The sequence below is a fragment of the Pipra filicauda genome, unplaced genomic scaffold (genome assembly GCF_003945595.2).
Source record: "Pipra filicauda isolate LSUMZ 115617 unplaced genomic scaffold, ASM394559v2 scaffold261_size1826302_pilon, whole genome shotgun sequence".
In the NCBI taxonomy this organism is placed as follows: Eukaryota; Metazoa; Chordata; class Aves; order Passeriformes; family Pipridae; genus Pipra; species Pipra filicauda.
This window is the reverse complement of record NW_024104378.1, coordinates 494,427-514,091: the sequence shown is the minus strand read 5'-3', so window position 1 is coordinate 514,091 and position 19,665 is coordinate 494,427. Positions and strand designations below refer to the sequence as shown.

The window sequence follows — 19,665 nt, the reverse complement described above, 5'->3', positions numbered from 1 at the left end:
ATATGTACTAATTCGTATTAATCCTTAATATGAGCCTCTTTATTAAGTGGGATTATCTCAGGTTTGGAAGAGCTTTCAAGTCCTGGTGCTATAGGTGTTTTGGAATCCTAAACCACTGAAACACACGTGTCTCCTAAACTGATTCCAGCTCCAATTCCATCACTGGCATGTGTAGGCTGTATAATATTTCTGGATCCCTGATTGCATCCCATTTCCAGCTCAGATGCCATGTGTGTCCCTGGAACTCGCCTGTTTTTACACACCCTCCTCCGAGCGTTTGTCTCCAGCCTTCCCTCTCCATGTGCAGGCTCTCCTGTCCTCTGTGTGTCAACCCAGCTTAGCTGTAAACCCTCTCTGCCTCCTCTAAAATTGTGCTTTGATTTTTTATTTTTTTGCTGCCGGGCTGGAAATCCTGCACATTTGGAATTCAACCAGAAGGCTTCCAGATAAAATCACACCAGGCTGAAAGGCCACTGTGCCTTCGGGATGCAATGCTGGGATTGCTGCCCTGAGTGTCCTCGTCAGGGTGTGAGTCAGAGATGGGCTTTGGCAGCTCCCCAACTTCTTTGGAGCAGTGCAGGAGTAACCTGGGAGAGCTTATGTGGGATGCATGGGGAGAAGAGCAAGGAAATTCAATTTATAAGAGCATGTAGTGACAGGACAAGGGGGAATGACTTTACACTGACAGAGGGGAAATTTAAGTTGGGTATACAGAAGAAACTCCTTCCTGTGAGGGTGGTGAGGCCCTCGCACAGGTTGCCCAGAGAAGCTGTGGCTGCCCCATCCCTGGAAGTGTTCAAGGCCAGGCTGGACGGGGCTTGGAGCAACCTGGTGTAGTGGAAGGTGTCCCTGCCCATGGCAGGGGGTGGAACAAGATGAACTTTGAGGTCCCTTCCAACCCAAGCCATTCCATGATTCCATGATCCTGTGAAATTCGAGAGCTTCTCAAGGATATTCTGAATTTCCATGTGGTCCGTCAGCTCAGCAATCTCTCTACCAGCTGGGTGTCAGAGCCACACTTTGCTCAAGCTTTTCATTTCGCATTCTCTTCCTTTTCATTTCCCATTCCCTTCCGGTTCTCTATCAGCAGAGCTCAGGCCCATCCCCACAATCAGCCTCTCTCTGGATGGCTGCCGAGCTGGGATATTTATAGGGTTTACTGGAAACTGTTGGCACATTGCTGGGCTTCGAAATGTGATTGTTTTGCAAAGAAGGAAATTAGCTGGAGTGTGGGGCTGCTGGCCAGCTTGGACTGCGAGCAGAGGGAGCCCGAGGTCAGGTCATTGTTTCTTTTATCTTCAGAAGCAATTTGCCGCTCTCTGTGTTTTTTTAAGTGACTCTTAATGTGATGGACAAAGTGAGATCACTGAGTAGGAATCCTCCATTTTAGAAATACTTGAGGTATTAGTGAAGTACACCCTGAACCACTTAAACAAGTACCTACTGGAGTAGTCGGGTGGATAAGAATCTGGTAATTTATAACCGTGTTTGAGGAGTGACAGATGGGTCCCAGCTTGGAATAATAAAGCTGTAATGGAAGAATGTACATGGGGCAGAACCTCGGGATGTTGTGAAATGGAGGAGATATTCTTGTCTTGGACAAGTCCCTTCTATTCTTCTTCTCCATCTTCCTGTTCGTGTAATTTTAGTTCATTTCTTTGGTGATTGTGGAGTTTAACTGGCCGAGGGTTGTGTTTAAAACCCTTGGCTTGAGAACACTCTTGTAAAACAAAATATTGACATTACCTTGGTTTCCCTACAATAAACATCTCCAAGTGAGGCAGGTGTTGCAGGAAAGCACTTAGAAGAGTGGGGGTTGAATGTTGGAGAGCAGGTTGACCTCAAGTGTGACATGCTGGAAGGATTACCTCTGCAAACTTCTGTCCAACCTGTCTGGCCACATGTTAGTCCTGTGTCTGGGAGGTCTCCCTTGGTAATCATTTAAGGGACAGCTAGAGGACAACCCCAGAAACGCCTTTCTTTATACCTGCCACCTTTGCACTCCCCTCAGGACTCAACATGTGCTCACAGCATTCTGAGGAGAATTCTGAGGAGGAAACATTTGGGGCCACTGGGACCAGCGGATTTGAAAACAGATGATCTGCCAGGAGCCAGGTGCTTTTCTGGGGAGGACCAGCACACCTGCCATCCGTGTGGCCCTAAGCAGAGCACCTGGACTCTGCCAGCTCAGGTGTTTCACTCCCCTGCAGACCTATGGGCAGTCGACAGTATGTTTACATATCCTTCTCCCTGGTGATGGCCCAGGAAGTCTTCTGGCCCAGCTTGGTGATGTGAACACTGAAATGATGCCCCACCAATAAGATCTGTATTTTTTCCTGTTCCAGTTTTGCCAGTGAGGAATATCAGCGTGCCATGGAGCGGATAACTGGGATTGTCCAGCAGCACAAAGACACGCTGATGCCTGGGGAGCCACAGCTGAATGTGTGTGACAAGGCCATTATGGTGAGTGCTTAAAGCAGAAACACAGTGGGGAATCCTTAGCTTGAAATTTGTATTGTAAAGCCTTCATGAAGTGTCACTTAATTCTGGGAAGGGATGGAGAAAGGATGCTCACTCACCTGTTTGTGGCTTCCTTCCTTAGAGACAGGGCAGGATCCACAACTGTAGACCCTTCTTCTCCTTCCTAATCGCCTCCTACAAATCTTAAAAGTCATGGAATCATCGAAGCATGGAGTGGTTTGGATTGGAAGAAACCTTAAAGCTCATCTTGTTCCACCCACCTTCCTTCCATGGGCAGAGACACCTTCCACTAGACCAAGTGACTCCAACCTCGCCTTGGACACTTCCAGGGATGGGGCAGCCACAGCTTCTCTGGGCAACCTGTGCCAGGGCCTCACCACCCTCACACAGAATAATTTCATTCCAATATGCCATCTAACCCTGTCCTCTTTGTTTTGACTCCTCTGTGTCTGAGTGGTGGCACTGGGACAGTGCTTCTCTTTCAGTGATGTATCTTTGATCTTGTTCAGTCTCCTCCAGTTCCACCCATGCCTGAATTTTCCAAGATCTTTATGGCTTGAGACATGACAAAACGTTTTCAATTCTCTTTTCTGTTTCAAGTCTCATGTTGAAAAGTTACAGTTTGGCTTTCCTGTCAAACACAGCTTGGTTTGTTGAGAACCTGGGAAAGCAACTGGATAGTGTGGGGGAGGTAAAGTTGTCAGATGATGAGAGGCTGTGTAGTCTGAGGGAATGTGTCTGTGGGCTGACACAAAATAGTAACAGCAACATCTTTCTGATGCTGAAATAATCTTCTGAAACAGTCAGAACCTGCTGCTTTGGGTCTGTCACCAGGAAAGAACAAAAGGTGGATTTGTGTCCCCTCAGTAACAAGGAAAAGATCTTTCTTAGCCTTGTCCCATCTTTTTATTTTTGGCTGTTAAATAGGAAAAAGATTTGAAGGCCCATTGTTTCTGTGCTGTTTTCTTTTCTTATTCAACTTTTCCCCTAATAAACACTGTTCTGTGTTCCCCTGGGACCTTTTGGATTCAGGAACTGTCCACAGAGCCTGGCAAAGGCATTTCTTCTGTGCTGCCTCCAAAACTGGTTCACAGATTTTAGGCCATCTGAGGCAGAAAGTGGGCTGGGGAGGATCCCAATTCCAGGAGAAACATTCAAATGTCAACAGGAAGCATTATGAGTTTTGTAATCTATGTACACTCCTTACAAACTGATTGCGTGGTCACTAAACCAAAATATCAGGCACCAAATTGTTGCCTTTTGAGACCAGAAATTAAGAAAACCAAATCTTTTTGGAGTGGTTGGTAGATTGGGCCTGATATCTGTCTTTGGGGGATACTGGGAGATAAATATTGTTGACTAATACAATCTAATTTACTGTCTCCTAAATCTTGTCACCTATTTACTGGATATGGGTGTTTAATATCCTTTCTGGGACAGAGGAGAATTGTCTTTACTTACACATAAGCAAAGTGTGTGGAAGTGTTCAAGGAAGTGTTCAAGACCATGGAGTGACAGGACAAGGAGGAATGGCTTCCCACTGCCTTCCCTGTGAGGGTGGGGAGGCCCTGGCACAGATTGCCCAGAGAAACTGTGGCTGCCCCATCCCTGGAATTGTTCAAGGCCGGGTTGGATGGGGCTTGGAGCAACCTGGGCTAGTGGAAGGTGTCTCTGCCCATGGCAGGGGCTGGAACGAGATGAGCTTTAAGGTCCCTTCTACCTCAAACTATTCCATGATTCCATGGCAGCAGAAGCATCATTTTGGAGCTCCTGCAGTTGTGGGATTGATGGATGCACAGCAGCACCAGCCCTCCGGAGCTGGGAGGTCTTTGCTGGCCCATCTGTGGTGTGTCCCACCAGCAGTGTCCACGAAGCTGCCACAGAGCCAGCTCTGCTGTTTTTTTGTCCTGTGGAAGTGCAGGAAAAGCTGTTCCATGCAGTGGAGCCATGCTGGCCTGACTTGCAGCACGAGTGGTGTCCCCAGGGCTCCCAGCACAGCTCCAGGAAAGCCTTGGACTGTGAGACTGAAACACACACCACTTATTGTTTGATATTTTTCAAAAGAACAAACATTTCATTTGTTCTTTTGGCTCTCAGTTCCTTCTGCAGAGTGGCCTAAAATTTCCAGCCGTGGTTGTGCATTTTAAAATGGAGAAACAGATTTAGGAACCAGCATTAATTGTTCTTAAAGCCTCTGGAGCCCTTGGTGCAGAGATGCCTCCACCAGAGTTCCCTCTGCGTCTGCTCCTCTGCAGGGATAGCTGGTGTCTCACTGCCATCTGTTGTCAGTTCCATGGAATAAAATCCTGCTCCAGCATTTTTTTTCTGGGGTTAAGCTTTTCGTTTCCTCCGTAGGAATTTACATCCAAGAAAACGTAAATATTTGAAGGATAAAAATAAAATTAAAGGCAATAGGTCAGAGCTGAACTGGCCTTTGATATGTACAGACCTGAGAGAGGGAGGAACAGGGAATGAACACAAAAGATTTCTGAAGGCAGAACGGGAATTACAACCTGCCGTTCACATGACCACGATCCCAAATTTTAAATGGCAAAATGCCAATTAAATAAAAAAAGTTCATTTTTCCAAATTCTTTCCTTTGTTGATCCCTTAGGAAGCTGAGGTTTGCAGTGGGTCTCCTTGCTGGTGTCCTTTCTCTGTTGTACACAGGCAGGTAGTTCAAGAAACATGGAAACAAGGGAGACAAATAGTTTTGTGTGGAAGAGGTGTCCCAGGAATGCCTTCTGCTCCATCTGCTCATGGATTCATCCATCAAAATGCTCATTAAAATACCAGCATTCTTATCTCTCTCACACCCTTGGCCTTCTGCTGCTTTTTGCTTCCTCAACAAAGTGCCTGGATATCACAGTGCTAAGAATGGGAACTCTTCTGGACCCCAGGAAAATTGGGAAGGTCACCAAAACCTCGTGATCTGGTTGCTCTGTGCTGCTACAAGAGAGAGAGGAGGGTCACAGAGTCCCAGCAAACTGGTCTGGGAGAGACCAGGAAAGATGCCAGAAGAGGGAATCATGTGCTGCAGAAGGATTTGTAGCCTTTCCTAAAGCTTTTATTTGACTAATGTTTGGAATGGGGAAGTTTATGAGCCCAGAGGCATCGGCTGCAAGAGGAGTTTCATTTTTCAAGCAGGACATAAAAGTGTCTTTGTGAGGATCAAAAAGGGCTGGTTGGGGTTAGAGCTTAGGAGACACTTGGTGTGAATCATCTTTCTGTCTATTTTTGTTTGTCTTTAACAGAATTGGTCCCCTCCAGGCTGTGAGAAGCTTGGGAAGTGCCTGAAAGCGCCTGAGTCTGATCCTAAGAAATGCTCTTGGCCTCACTGATCTCTGCATCCCTCCAGAGCTGCACAGAGAGCCCGGAGCAGCCGGACATCCAGCGTGTCTGCTCATGTTGGCACTCCTGTTTACACAGGAAGGGTGTGATGTGTGTGTGAAATCATCACTTGTTCTTCCAAAAGGGCCAGTGTTTATATTCCTCATGCTCAGGGTTTAGCCTCCACTCCTCTCTTCTTCTGGTTGTTTCCCTAAATGGTAACCTCAGCAAAGTCTGTTTCAGCTGTAAAAGCTCTCTGGACAATGACAACTCTGCCATCACCTCCAAAATGCCATGGATTCCCCTTCCTCCTTCCACCCTTGGATTCCCCTTGCTCCTTCCACCCAACCTGCTCTCCCAAATCTTTGCTCACTGGGATGCCCCAACAGCAGCCATAGGGACGGAGCAGGAAACTCAGAGCTGCCAGAAAGCCCTGCCCAAAGTGCCCGTGTTTTGTGTGCCTGTAACTTGTTGTTTTAACATTTGATTTCCATTGTGAACTCTGGATATTAACTTGTTTTTCCTTTCTTCCCAAATTTGGGAGTTCTGGGTGCAGCTGCTGGGAGCAAACAAGGGCTCCCTCCTGTTCCCAACTAAGGGGTTGGATTTGGGGAGAATGCCCTGACTTTCTTGCATCTGTAGCTGCAAACATTCCCTAGGTTATGGTACAAGGAAATTTGAGGATAGTGTTCAGGTAAGTATTGGATTAGGGTTACAGCAGCATTCCAGTGCCTAAAGGGACTCCAAAAGAGGACTTTGGACAAGGGATGGAGTGACAGGCCAAGAGGGAATGGCTTCCCACTGCCAGAGGGCAGGGTTAGATAAGATATTGGGAAGAAAATCTTCCCCTTGAGGGTGGTGAGGCCCTGGCACAGGTTTCCCAGAGAACCAGTGGCTGCCCCATGCCTGGAATTGTCCAAGGCCAGGTTGGATGGGGCTTGTAGCAACCTGGTCTAGTGGAAGGTGTGCCTGCCCATGGCAGGGGGTGAGACTGGATTATCTTTAAGGTCCCTTCCAACCCAAACTATTCCATGATTCTGTTGCCTGATTGTTGGTATGCAGGACATTCATGGGGAACTGGGGGTCGGGTGATCATTTCAGGGGTTTTCTTAGTTTCCAAAAATCCATGTCTAAATCTGATTTAAGTCATGCTTCTCATCTCATGATCCAGGCCCAGCCAAGTGCAGGCTCAGAAATACCCATTTACATCAGATGTTAACTCTTGACCCTGTTTCCAATGCATGCTCTCCGAGGAATCCTCCTTGTGCAAACTTTCCACAGCCTGGGTGTAGCTCTTCTTTAAACAGAGTTCCTGGTGAGCGCGGGGCCTTCGCACGATTCCGTGGCGCAGATTCCTCGTCTGCCTTGGAGCCTCTTCCACACCCTTCCCTGTTGCTAATAAACGTGTCTTGAGCAAAACCAGGTTACTCTGGGGCTTCAGGGCAGTAGCTGGAAGGAACCCTGAGCATGTTTGGGTTCAGATTGAAGGAGGGGAAGTTTAGGTCAGATATTAGGAAGAAATCCTTCTTTGTGAGGGTGGGGAGGCCCTGGCACAGGTTGCTCAGAGAAGCTGTGGCTGCTCCATCCCTGAAAGTGTCCGAAGCAAGGTTGGACAGGGCTTGGAGGAACCTGGTCTAATGGAACGTGTCCCTGCCCATGGCACGGGGTGCCATGAGATGGGCTCTAAAGTCCCTTCCCACACAAACCATTCTGAAATTATATGTTTGCACCACCACCAGCTCCACTTGACACCTCCAATGTTTCCCACAGTACACATGCCCTCTCTGTGTGATGATGTGCTGCCTTGGGAAAAAAATCCAGGTGCTCTGTCCTTGGAAACAGCTCGACTTCCTTCCCAGGCAAAGCTGGGACTGCTTGAGAGCACTGCCTGTGCCAACTGCTGTGCTGCCTGCTCCGGGCTTTCAGCTGCCTGTTCTTACCCTCCCTGTAATCCAAACGCTCCCATTCTCTCTGTTCCCATGGTTTATGCTACCTGTAATCCCCTCCACAGTAATTCCTAGTGTACATCTCCTGAAGCTGGATAATCCTAAGAGATCGGCATAAGAACAGCACTTGAGTCAGCTCTTACTGTTCCACCTCTCAGAAATCCCAGCATTTCTTTCACCAGCAGTCTGTGGATCCCTGTGCATCTGCAAGTGGCATTTGTTTATAGTCCACATTTCTTAGCTGCCTTATGATGTTCCTAATTGTCCTTCAAGTATATCATGGCATTTCCAGCTCATCCATAACATTCCTCCTTGTTTTGACATAGCCTGGATAGCTCAAGGCTTGGGAGATTCCGACCAGCCAGTTCCTCAGTGGCACAAGGAGAGAGACTGGGAGGACATGTGGGTCTGTCAGCACAGGACACCAGATAAAACCAGTAACTCCCATTTGCTGGATCTGCTCCACCTCTGCTTTAGTGCTTCTTTGAGTCCAGAGATGGGAATGGAGCTGGGGAAGGGGCTGGAGCACCAGGAGTGGCTGAGGGAGCTGGGGGGGCTCAGCCTGGAGAAAAGGCTTAGGGGGGACCTTCTCGCTTTTTCCAACTCCCTTACAGGAGGGTGGAGTGGGAGGAGTCAGGCTCTGCTCCCACAGATGTCAAGGAACAAGGGACAGGATGAGAGGAAACGGCCTTAAGCTGTGCCAGGGGAGGTTCAGGTTGGATAGTAAGGAAATTTTTTTGTGGAAAGGCTCAGAAAGCATTGGAACAGCCTGCCCAGGGCCATGGTGGAGTCACCATCTCTCGTGTTCAAAAAACATGTGGATGTGGCACTTGAGGACATGGTGATGGTGTTGGGCTGATGATTGGAACTGATGATCTTAAAGATCTTTTCCAACCTTAACAATGCTGTGATTCCACGATTCAATCACCCAGAATTCTCAGAGTCCTGCAGTTCACTATAAAGATCCCACCAGAGGAGGGAGTCCATCACTGCAACTCCCTGGAAATCCTCATCAGCCCTCAAATAGTTGCGAAGTAGCAACACTTTGTGGGGTTTTGTGCTGCTTATGAAGAGTTCACATCATGGGATCAGAGCTGAGCACTTGCCTGGACATGTTCCTCAGTCCTTAGCACTTGAGAACACACACTGTGAGTGTTCTGGGTGCCTGCTGCCCCTGTCCCCTCCCTGCTGCTTCCTCCTTTTCTCTCTCACAGCTCTCAGTTCTGAAGGTCCTGCTTTTCCCCTGGAACTTGCTTGGACAAGCCACCCTGCTCTAAGCAGCCACAGTGTTTATCCTCTCCCCCAGCACTCGAAGTCCTCATTCCTCACTGAAACAATCTCTCAGGACCCAGATACAGGAGGAAAACTTTGCACTAGAAAGCAAGTAAGTGAATTCACTTAGTGTGTGTTTATAGTAAATGGACACAAAACAGATAATAAATAATCAAAGCTTAATGTGACAAAGCTTCTGCTTTAAATTTAAATAAGAATAGTAGTGTTACAGCTGTTTATCAGGAAGAATTTTAAATCAATTCCTCTCCCAAAGATGTACAGATTTAAAAGTTGTGAGATGAAGAACTAATGAAGGAAAATAATTTATCAGAAATGCATTCTATGATTTCACCTGTAAACCAGGGGAATAACACTTTGCTGGGGGAGAGTCTCACAGATCACAGGACTGACTTGGGTTAAAAATAACTTGGTTTGTTTTCCCAGTATTATTTTTACCTTGGATCAATTTCCCAGCCCACAGAGCTGCCCAGGAGCAGTTCAGGGGCTGGAGGGGGACCAAGACCGGGGATGAGGATGATGCCTGCAGCCACCAAAATGCACCTTGGAGCAGGAAGTGGCCACATCTGCCCTTAATAATGATCCTGAGCCTCTGGTCTGAAGCTGCCCTGTTTGGGAACTGCCCATACTGGGCCAGGAGTGGGTCTGGTGGGGTTCACAGCCCACTCGGGGACCTGCAGCAGCCAAACTGGTCTGTTGGTGGCTTCTTTGCTCAAGCTACAAGACATAAATGCTAAAGGAATGATGATGTTTAATGCTGTGATGTTCCTTTCTTTATATTTATTGTGCTAAATGCTAAAAGCTGAATATCTACTTGGGCTAAGAGTCCAAGGAATTTCTTTCTTGCCTTTAATTTCCAATTAGCTGAGCCTCTCGAGCCTCCCCGCTCTGCCCCTGAGGCTGTGTTATCATCCGCCCCTCTGTGCGGAGAAGCTTCCGAAATGGATGGAACTAATAATCGTGGAAAAACTCCGGCTGCATTTACAGCCTCTGCCTGCAAAAGTGGAGCCTTGATTTCAAAGCCTGCGGCGACAAATGGATTATTTCGGTGGCAAATTAGTCTCTGGGGACCGACAATTTGGGGAGCTGAGCGCTGGAACTGGAAAGCAGCAGATCAATTCCGAACACTTGGAGCCAAGGTTAATGCCCTGCAAACTATTGAGTGCAGCGATGAAGGATAACGTGTCAAATGGGAAGCTTGGGAATATGGAATTAAAGGGAAAATGGGGAAGGTTGGAACAAGGAGAGCGAGCGAGACCCACAGATTTGTTAATAAAACCTGGGGACTGAGTTTTTGGGTGAGCGCTGAGGATGACAGTGGGATTTGAATAAAAGAACTAGAACTAACATCTCTGGGAAGGAGGGTTTTGGACTTGGGACAGTAATGGAAGCTGGCAGATCTCATACCTGTCACACTGAGCCTTTCCCGAACATCATGGACAGCTCCCAAAAATTCCTGATTTCACATAAAGAGGATGAGACGAGGATCTCCTGAAGGTTGGAGACCACTCTTCCCACTTTTATTTGAAATAACCACATGAAATCATTCCAGCAGCTGAACAAAGATCTTTGGAAGGTGAGAATTAAATGGAGTTTGGGGGGGGAGGCAAGTTTGGGGGTGCTGGGAGGTGGGTTTTGTCTGCAGAGTTTCCAGCAGCCTCCTGAGCACAGCCAGATGAGAAATCCCTCCCCAGGGATCCTGCTCTTGTCCTCAGCACTGGGAAACTTTACAAAAGAAACACACTTTTACTGTCTTAAGAGCTACTTTGCTTGTCCAGCTTCCAAATAACTGTTTTGCAGTTAAAATGGCTTGTTTTCCATCTCTCTTTACAGTTATAATACTTGGAAATGGACTTTTCCTTTTGTTTTCTGATAGTATTGGATGGTTTTGTATGTTATCAGAGGGCAACACTGTGGTGCCTCTTGAATTAAACTGTCAGATTTTAAGAACAGTTGTAAGGGAAGGACTGAAATCCCATTTTAGGTTCTTTTTTCCTTTGGAAAATGGCTATTTTAAAAACCCAGACTCCATTTGCCTGTTTTCTTTATATCCCCTTCCACCGTTCAAAGTTTTGTTGTTGCTCAAAGTCTAGTTGTGATTATATAAATCCCAAATAAAGGTGGATCAGTAGCCAAAAGCTTGTGGTCTTTTAGGAAGGAGGAAAAACTCTGCCTTCCAGCTTCTGGAGAGAGGCAATCTGGCAGCATTCTGAGCCTTTGTCCCTCTTGGAGTCACTTAACACCCTTCTGGGTGATAGGAGCTTGGTAGCACAATTCCCATCTGAAAGGGAGAGCAGATAAAAGCCGGCAGCAAGGAATGTGTGCCAAATCCATTAGTTCTGGAGCAGACACAAAATCCAGGCTGGCCAGAGGAGGGAGAGGAGTTTTGTGCCTTCTCCAAGGGCCTGATGCAGTGGGCAGGAGGTGCTGGCTTGGGCTCCGTGGGAGGCAGAGCTGGATCAACACTTTCCCCTCTTTTAGGGAGCACAAAACCAGCTCCAATGCTTCTATCCCAATTGCAGGGATCTGGCTGGGGAGCTGCATTCTTCTGCTGTTGAAATAAGATATTTCAAATTTGTGTGTGTGTGTTTTTTTTTTTTTAATGGGTTTAAAGTGCATTTCCTCAGCTGAAACTGAAGCGAAACATTCCAGCAGATTTGCAAGGAAATTTCAGTTCTTGTTTCCCCTGGTGGAAGGGGTATGTTGAAATTTGGGGCATTTTGTTCCACTTCACACTGAAGCTTTAAAATCCTGAATGGAACAGAAACTTCCAGACTCAGCACAGCTCTTCTAATTGCCTGGTTAAGCAGATTAGAGCTAGTTCCCAAGCTTTTATATTCCCAGTTTCTGTGTTCCCTGGCTAATAACATCTCTCCTATCAGGATCTCAAAACACTTTTAATTGTGCCTCTGTGTCCAAAAACTTGGCAAAACCAGCTACAGTATCCTGGGGGGTGGGTCCAGATCCCAGGTGGTGGTTCCTCTGCCAGGCACAGATCAGCCCTGGATCTCTTGAGCCACAGCCGGATGTCGGATGTCGAGAGTCATCTCCAGAGTGATATTCCAGAGCCCTTTGACATCACTTTTGGAAAGGGGTCCTAGGAAAGTTCTTTTTTCAGATGGAAATTGCAGTAGGAGTCAGCACTGTTGTTTGAAAGGTTGGACAATTACAGGGAAAACTGATTTTCTTGTGATGTTACAATCTGTGCCGGTAGGCGCAGGTCATATCCTTTGGAATGGAGGGTAAATGAGGAGAAATTCTGACAGAGATTTCAGGAATGTTGTTTTTTAAACATGTGGCATGATTTCTGGCAGCTGAACCACTGGAAGTCTGACTTGGTATAACTTTTATGCCCTTCCTGGCAGAACTGATGGTGACGGAAAGAGGAGAGATCCTCCAGCTGTGGGATGTGAAGGGAGCAGTGGGAGCACTCAGCAGCTCGTCCTGGTGGAAGCTGCTGGTTTCCCAGGGATTGGTTGGGACGAGGGGCCTGGGAACCTCACTCAGCCTCAAGGAAAATGTAGTGGAGTCTCCTGCTGGTAATGGGGATCCAAACAAGACAGGGGTGACATAGACCCCGCGTTACACTCCTCCATTAGTAAGGGGAGAAGCAGGGCTGCCTGGCAGGACGCAAAAGAGCCCTTTTCCCAGGAAATAAGCTCCTGCTTATTTCTGCAAGTAGGTAGATAAATTCCATCATCACTTCCATCTGCCAGGAAGAAGAGGAGGTGCTGGAATAGCTCATTGTCCTGTGTTGCAGTTGGTAAGATCACAAGAGAAACCCATCCAGCTTATCCCAGGGAGTGAGGGTGTTGCAGAGCCCCTGTTCCATTGGAAAGCTTCGTGCTTCCTCCGTGTTTGCTTCACTGGAACAGCTGCCTGAGAGGATTTTTCTGGTGCCAAGGAGATAATCTGAGTTCAGGGAAAATCTTAGTCTGTAAGGGAATGGTTGTGAAGGGAGCACGGACTGTCTCTGGCAGCAGAGAACTTAACAGGAGTTGGGATTGTTCAGCCTGGGGAAGAGAAGGCTCAAGGAAAACTTAGAGCCCCTTCCAGTGCCTAAAGGGGCTTCAAGAGAGTTGGAAAGAGACTTGGGACAAGGGCCTGGAGTGATAAAACAAAGGGGAATGACTTCCCACTGCCAGAGGACAGGGTTAGATGGGATATTAGGAAGGTGTGTATTCCATGTGAGGGTGGTGAGGCCCTGGCACAGGTTCCCTAAAGAAATTGTGGCTGCCCCATCTCTGAAAGTGTTCGAGGCCAGGTTGGACAGGGCTTGGAGTAACCTGCTCTACTGTAAGGCATCCCTGCCCATGGCAGGGGGTGTCTGGGGAGTGTGGGGTGAAGGTTTCCCCATCACAGCTTTCAGCAGCAAACCCTGAGCTTGGCCAGGGGTGTTGCAGGCTCAAACTGCTTCTGCTTTCTGCAGTGAACTGTGCTCAGATGGATTTGGACCAGATCCAAGGCTTATTTGCTAATGTAAGAGGAGATCTGTCCTCATTCAGTGGATTTTGCATGCCCAAACAACAGCCACAATCGGGAGCTGGGAGCTGGGAGATCTCCCTGACCTGCCCCAGGAGTCAGTGACACCAGGAGCTGTTGCTCCAGGACCCAGGGCTGTGTTATCACCCCCGTGGGTGTCATCCCAACCAACGGTTTTAACAAACACAGAATACGATTCCAAGAGGTCACACGAGGTGAGAGCGACAGAAAAGCAGCAAATAGTGAAGTCCTGTGGAGCTTGCTGTCGCTGCAAGGCGGGGCAGGGGGAGGGGGGCTGGAAGTGTAACCCCTGGGCATGGGGCTCCTTTCCAAAGCGCACTAGGGACAAGGCAGGGTCCCAGGGCTCTGTGTCCTGGGGAAATACTGCTCCACACCATGCAGGTACCTGAGCACTCTTCAGAGGGAGAGTGGGGCTCCATGGGTGTTGGGGCTCCATGACCAAAAGTGACAGTTTTGTGTACCTGTACTCAGGCTGCTGGAGCTCCACAGACCGGGGGGTCAGGGCTCCATGCTCTGGGGTACCAGACCTCCATGTACTGGGGCAACCGATGCTCGATATGCTCCAGGGTACCAGAGTTTTTTGTGCACTGGGGAATCGGGGCTCCATAGCCCAGAGTCCCAGAGCTCAATGCACCAGGGGGTTGGGGCTCCGTACCCCAGGCTGCCGGAGCTCCATGCACTAAGGGGACTGATGCTCCATGCCCCAGTGCACTGGTGCTCCACGAACCGGGGAGCTGATGCTCCGTGCCCCGGGGTACCGGCGCTCCACGCACCCATGGGGCTGATGCTCCGTGCCCCGGGGTACCGGCGCTCCCCGCCCCGGGCTGCCCGTGCCGCGCGCTCCCGGAGCCGAGCCCGTCCCCGCCGCTCGGCGGGGCCGCCCCGGGGCGGGAGGGGCCGCCCCCGCCGCCTCTGCCCCGCCCGGCCGTGCCGGGGCCGCGGCGGCTGCGCACGGCGGGGCCGCCATGAGCGACGAGCGGCTGCGGCGGGTCCGCGACCGCGTCCGGTCCTTCCCGGACTTCCCCGTGCCCGGCGTGCTGTTCCGGTGGGGCGGGATGGGATGGGATGGGGATGAGGATGGAGACGGAACTGGGGATGGGAATGGGGCCAGACCAGGGATGGGACCAGGGTTGGGGGTGGAGACGGGAAGTGGGATGGGGATGGGACTGGGGAATGGGATCGGGATGGGAATGGGACCAGACTGGGACCGGGATCAGAACCAGGGCCGGGGATGGGGCCGGAACCAAAACTGGGGCCGAGCCCGGGGATGGGACCAGGGCCGGAGATGGGAATAGGATTGGGACTGGGGATGGAGCCAGGACCTGGAAAGGAACAAGGACAGGGCATGGGAATGGGACCGGGGATGGAGCCGGGCCGGGGATGGAGCCAGGCCGGGGACTCGCTGCCGGCTCCTCTCCCCAGTGCCCATCCCTGCAGCTGGCAGTACCAGGACCCTTCCCTGCGCTCCAGAGCTCAGTGGAGCCTGAGCAGCCCCCGGAGGTCACTCACTGCCTGCCCTCCTTCATTGCAGCGATATCAGCCCCTTGCTGAAGGATCCTGTGGCATTCAGGACTTTGATTGATCTTCTGGAGGATCATGTGAGGGCATCATTCCCCAAAATTGACTTCATTGTGGGTAAGTGTTGGTTAAACATGCCTGAGGCCAGGGCAGAGCAGCATGTCCCAGGTGGGAAGCATAGGGTGACCCATCTGGAATTCTGTGGCCCCTGGACATGAGAATCACCTGAACATTGGCCTCTGTCATGTGGTAACACCAGGACAGGTTATACCCTTAACCTCATCCTGTAATTTCCTGAAATACTGGTTTGGATGTTGAAGGTGCCATCTGATGATACTTCAGTGCCAGTTTCATAGTTTGTTGCTTCCATTGTTAAAAAAGAGGGAATACAGAAAGCCTGCCACGCCTAGTCCCTGTTCCAGGCAGACCCTGTTCCAGCTTGTTTTCCTTCTCAGAAGCCTTTTCAGGCCAACACAAACAGCCTTTGTGGCACTGATAAGACCTTGCAGCACACCTGGGAAGGTGCTGAGGAAGGCAGAGCTTGGGCTGGGCGATAGCCCAAGGGTCAGAGAGCACAGACCAGACCTGGGCCAGGTGTCTTGTGATAAGTGAAGTCTGTGCCCAAAGGTGCAAAGTCTCTGGTTGTGTGGCCAAACTGATACTGAGGCTCTGCTGAGCTTATCTCTAAGGAAAAGAGCCAGAAGGGAGGGAAATGTGCTGATGGGGCTCCCTGTGGAGCCCTGGAGTCCCTCAGCAGCACATCTGGGCAAGCACAGGAGTGTGGTGTGTTTTCAACCCTCAGAAGGGACTGTAAGAGCAAATTGCTTCTAGAAACCCCCTTGAATGGGAGGATAAAATGAAGGTATGCAAAGACCCTCCCCCAGTCAAATGGCTCCAATCTGAGCAATGGGACAAGAGGAAGCAGCTTCAAGGGAGGTTTAGGTTGGATATCAGGGAAAATTTCTTCACTGAAAGGGTGGTCAGGTATTGGAATGGGCTGCCCAGGGCAGCTGTGGAGTCACCATGCCTGGAAGTGTTCAAGAAACATGTGGATGTGGCACCTGGGGACATGGTTAGTGGTGGCCTTGGCCAGGCTGGCAGAACGATTGATTCTGATGGTCTCAGAGGCCTTTTCCAACCCAAACAATTCCATGATTCCTGTGCTCTGCTCCCCCCAGGCCTGGATTCCCGTGGATTCCTCATTGGGCCCCCTCTGGCCCAGAGGCTGGGGATTGGCTTTGTGCCCATACGGAAAAAGGGGAAACTTCCCGGTCCCACCGAGTCTGTGTCCTATGCCCTGGAATATGGCAAGGTAACGCCCGGGAAGGGCAGGGGGTTCTGGGGCAGGGCTGGGGGTGTCAGCGAGGGGATGGGTGACAAAACCAGCGGGGTGGTCCCAAACTGAGTTTCTGATGCCATGGACAGTCTGCCCAACCTTCAGGAATGGCTCTGAGCTGCTCCGTCCCTGAGCCACAGACACATGGTTCGTGCCAGCGAGTGGTTTTTGATGCTGTGCTGTGATTTTTTGGGGGGGGTGGTGCTAAGACTTGATGCTAAATCGCTTTCTTTGGCTTGAATTCAGGGGCATGACCACGGAGAGTGTTTCCCACTCTGCCAGTAAGTGCTCTAAGTCAGTGCCTTCCCGCATGGCTTCCCAAGTCCTGCTCCATAACCCCGTGGCTACTCCACATTCAGAGCTGAGCTTTGAGCCTAATAATGTGCAACCACCACTAGTAACTAACGGCAGCAGAACCCCCAAACCCAGGCCTTACCATGGGGACCGTTTGGGCCAACCCCTGCCTGGGACAAGCTCAGCTGACACAGGACGTGCTGGTGCTGCTTTGGATCTGTCTTAGGCAGAGCTCTCCAGTGCATTACAGGAGATTTTCCTCACTGGAGAACTGCTCTGGGATAAAATTCCACAATAACTCACATGATGAATGTTCAGGATCTTGACGTGCCAGAGGGTTGGCCCAGCAATCCCCTCCCTGCTCTGTGTTTCCATGGCACTCCCCTGTAGCTGGAATATGAGTTCTTTGGGATTTTTGGTGCTGTGTGTTTAGGTTGATCCTGCTGAGGACTTGTCTCTGTTCTACCATGTGTGGAACCAGCAGCTGATGAAGAGCTTCTCTCTAAGGCCAAACTAAAACGAAGCTGCTCTTTCCACCCTGCAGGCTGAACTGGAAATCCAGACTGATGCCGTTGAACCGGGACAGAAAGTGGTTATAGTGGATGATTTGCTGGCAACTGGAGGTGAGAGAAGCTCGTGTGACCCATGTGCCCATGTGTGTTCATAGAATCATGGAAGGGGTCGGGTTGGAAGAGAGCTTAAAGCTCATCTCATTCCACCCCCTGCCAGGGACAGGTACACCTTCCACTAGACCAGGTTGCTCCAACCTGGCCTTGAAAACTTCCAGGGGCATCCACAACCTCTCTGGGCAACCTGTTGGCAGCAGCAGGAGTAGCCATGGGGTTAGAAGCTGCTCCTGGAGTATGTTTCTCTCCCGCTCCACAGGTACCATGTGTGCAGCCTGTGAGCTGCTGAAGAGGCTGAAGGCTGAAATCCTGGAGTGCCTGGTGGTCATAGAGTTAAAACCCCTGAAAGGGTTGGAGAAGCTCAGTTCCATCCCTTTCTACTCACTGCTGCAGTATGACTGAGGAGGAGCAGGGAGGAGGGAACACTGGGAACAAATTTGGGGCTTTATCCAGTAATTCTGAGTCACAGGGGGGTGGGCAGGGGGGAAACACACATTTTGATCACGACCAGATGCTATTCAGTCCTAAATCCTATTTCTTTTCCAAGCAGTGTGGTGAGTGTAATGAGCCCTTTTGGAGTTCATCCTTTTGGGAAGAAGGAACAGCCTGATTGATTGGGAGGGGATGCAGCTTTTTAGGAGAGCAAAGTGACAATGCTACTGTAGAGCAGGAGAGCTCTGTCAGGGCACCAGCATTCACTGGGGGTTGAGCTGTGCCTGTCAGCCTCCAAGGAACCTGCTAAAAATTTGCCAAAGGAACACAGGAGACGGGCAAAAAATGGTTATTTCTCTCAGGGATAAATCTGGGGGATGGCCTGGTTGCTCTGTGCTGTTGCTCACACCAGAAGAAGTTGTGCTTGTCAAGGGCAACTAAGTGCCTGCTGTGTCCTTAAATCAGGATGTTGCTGGTGTAGATGAGCTCAATCACCATGTTTTCCTTCCCCGGAGACCACAGGCAGCTCTTGTTCAGCACAAATTCCCAATTTTCTGCACCATACCCTACTCCCTGTGTTAATTTCCCTCTGCTGTGGTGTCTTGGGGCATCAGGATGTTGAAAGGCTAATGCCAGTTCAGAACCTGCTCTTGGTAGTAGTTTGGTGTCAGATAAGGCCACAGCAAAGGTGTTCAGTGGTCTGAGGTGTGCGATGGATGATGGGGTTTGGAGATGCTTCCTCCAGCACAGTTCAGTGTGGTCACAGCTAAAACTTGTTGTGCCAAAACTTCCACATGCCTGAAAACATCAGGGACTGTCTCTGTCCCAGCAGGGACTGGACTCACGGGTAAAATAAACATTGATTTATTTTTATGTTTTCTAAACTGTCTCAGAGCTGTTCTTGCAGTAGCTGAAGCCGTTAATGACCCTTGTGAGCATCTTCCTCCAAACCCAGATGGTCAGTTCAGCAAGGCTGTGGTGTGAGCTCCCAACGCTTGGAATGAGTTTTTTTCCCGGGAGTTCAGGTACCTTTCTCTAGACCTTGCACAACCTCTGGCTGGAGGGAGGCAGACCAAGCCCCCCCAGCTCAGCTCCCCTTTTTCCATCCAGTGCATGGGGCCACCTCACACCCAGCCCTTAACACTTGTAAGAACTATTCCAGCTATTTTTATCCCCATTTCCTGAAAAGCCACTTCAGTGCTGCTCCGTTTACGCTGAGAACCACCGTTCCCTTGGGATCAACCTATCCCAGGGCACTTCTTTCACAGCCAGCCCTTGTGGGGAGCCAAGGGAGGCAGCACCTCACATACTTGGCACAAGGAGAGGGTCCATGCTGCGGGGGAGAGAAGGGAAAAGTCAGTTCCACCCCAGAGAGCCATGGAAAGCAGCTGCGTGCCGGGGAAGCAGCGTCAGCCCTGCCAGTGCCAGCGCTGGCTGCGCACGGGGCCAGGAGGTGACATCAGGGAACTGGGGACAGTGCCTTTGGGTTGCCAGCAGCCCCTGATGTCATTTGCTTGGAGAGACAAGGCTGTGCAGGGGTGGCTTCCAGGTGGGAGAAGAGGAGCAGAACGGGAGCTTGCTCCGAGCTCTCCTGAGGTGCACAGGTGGCTGCCAGGCTGCTGAATCCAGCTCCTCTACAATCCAGCTCCTGGAATCCAGCTCCTCTCCAGTCCAGCTCCTGGAATCCAGCTTCTTTCCACCACGGTGAGGTCCTTGAGCAATGGCTGATAGCCCAGCCTACCGCAAAGGCCCCCAGCTTCACACCCAAGAGCTCCCCAACCTTGCACCCCAGCTCTGTGTATCTCTCCAGTTCCTGGGCTGGGTTTAAACCCTCCTCCTCCCTGGAAACTGGGCAACCTCCTGCCAGCAGTGCCTGCCAGCTGGGCTGCACACAGCAAGCAGGGGCCTG

The 19,665-nt window shown here is 50.2% G+C and overlaps 2 protein-coding genes and 1 long non-coding RNA gene across 6 annotated transcripts in view; all 3 read left to right on the top strand.

Moving 5' to 3' along the window:
- GALNS (galactosamine (N-acetyl)-6-sulfatase) overlaps positions 1-6,318 on the top strand; it is a 44,032-nt gene extending 37,714 nt beyond the window's left edge. For all 3 annotated transcript variants that reach the window (XM_027719756.2, XM_027719757.2, XM_039382222.1), the window contains 2 exons: positions 2,346-2,463; positions 5,736-6,318. In XM_027719756.2, the coding sequence (XP_027575557.1) occupies positions 2,346-2,463; positions 5,736-5,822 (205 nt within the window). In that variant the 3' untranslated portion in view covers positions 5,823-6,318. The remainder of the gene's footprint in view (positions 1-2,345; positions 2,464-5,735) is intronic.
- Positions 6,319-7,409: 1,091 nt separating this feature from the next.
- Positions 7,410-11,185, top strand: LOC113987238. Of its 2 annotated transcripts, none has more exons than XR_003540421.2 (2): positions 7,410-9,141; positions 9,912-11,185. It is a non-coding gene; the product is annotated as an uncharacterized LOC113987238 (long non-coding RNA). The 2 variants fall into 2 exon arrangements; XR_005563854.1 differs by having other exon boundaries at positions 9,474-11,185.
- A 3,327-nt stretch (positions 11,186-14,512) lies between these two features.
- APRT (adenine phosphoribosyltransferase) lies at positions 14,513-18,640 on the top strand. The gene is made up of 5 exons (XM_027719759.2): positions 14,513-14,595; positions 15,082-15,185; positions 16,247-16,380; positions 17,243-17,321; positions 17,584-18,640. Exons 1-5 carry the CDS (start codon positions 14,516-14,518, stop codon positions 17,724-17,726), a joined length of 540 nt encoding a protein of 179 aa, XP_027575560.1. The 5' UTR covers positions 14,513-14,515; the 3' UTR covers positions 17,727-18,640.
- Positions 18,641-19,665: the final 1,025 nt, after the last annotated feature.

Excerpts from the sequence above, each read along its gene's own strand:
- APRT (XM_027719759.2), top strand. The coding sequence starts at position 14,516 with ATGAGCGACGAGCGGCTGCGGCGGGTCCGCGACCGCGTCCGGTCCTTC. Across the intron at positions 14,596-15,081 it reads GTGCCCGGCGTGCTGTTCCG|CGATATCAGCCCCTTGCTGA; the intron begins GTGGGGCGGGAT and ends CCTTCATTGCAG. Across the intron at positions 17,322-17,583 it reads TGATTTGCTGGCAACTGGAG|GTACCATGTGTGCAGCCTGT; the intron begins GTGAGAGAAGCT and ends CCCGCTCCACAG.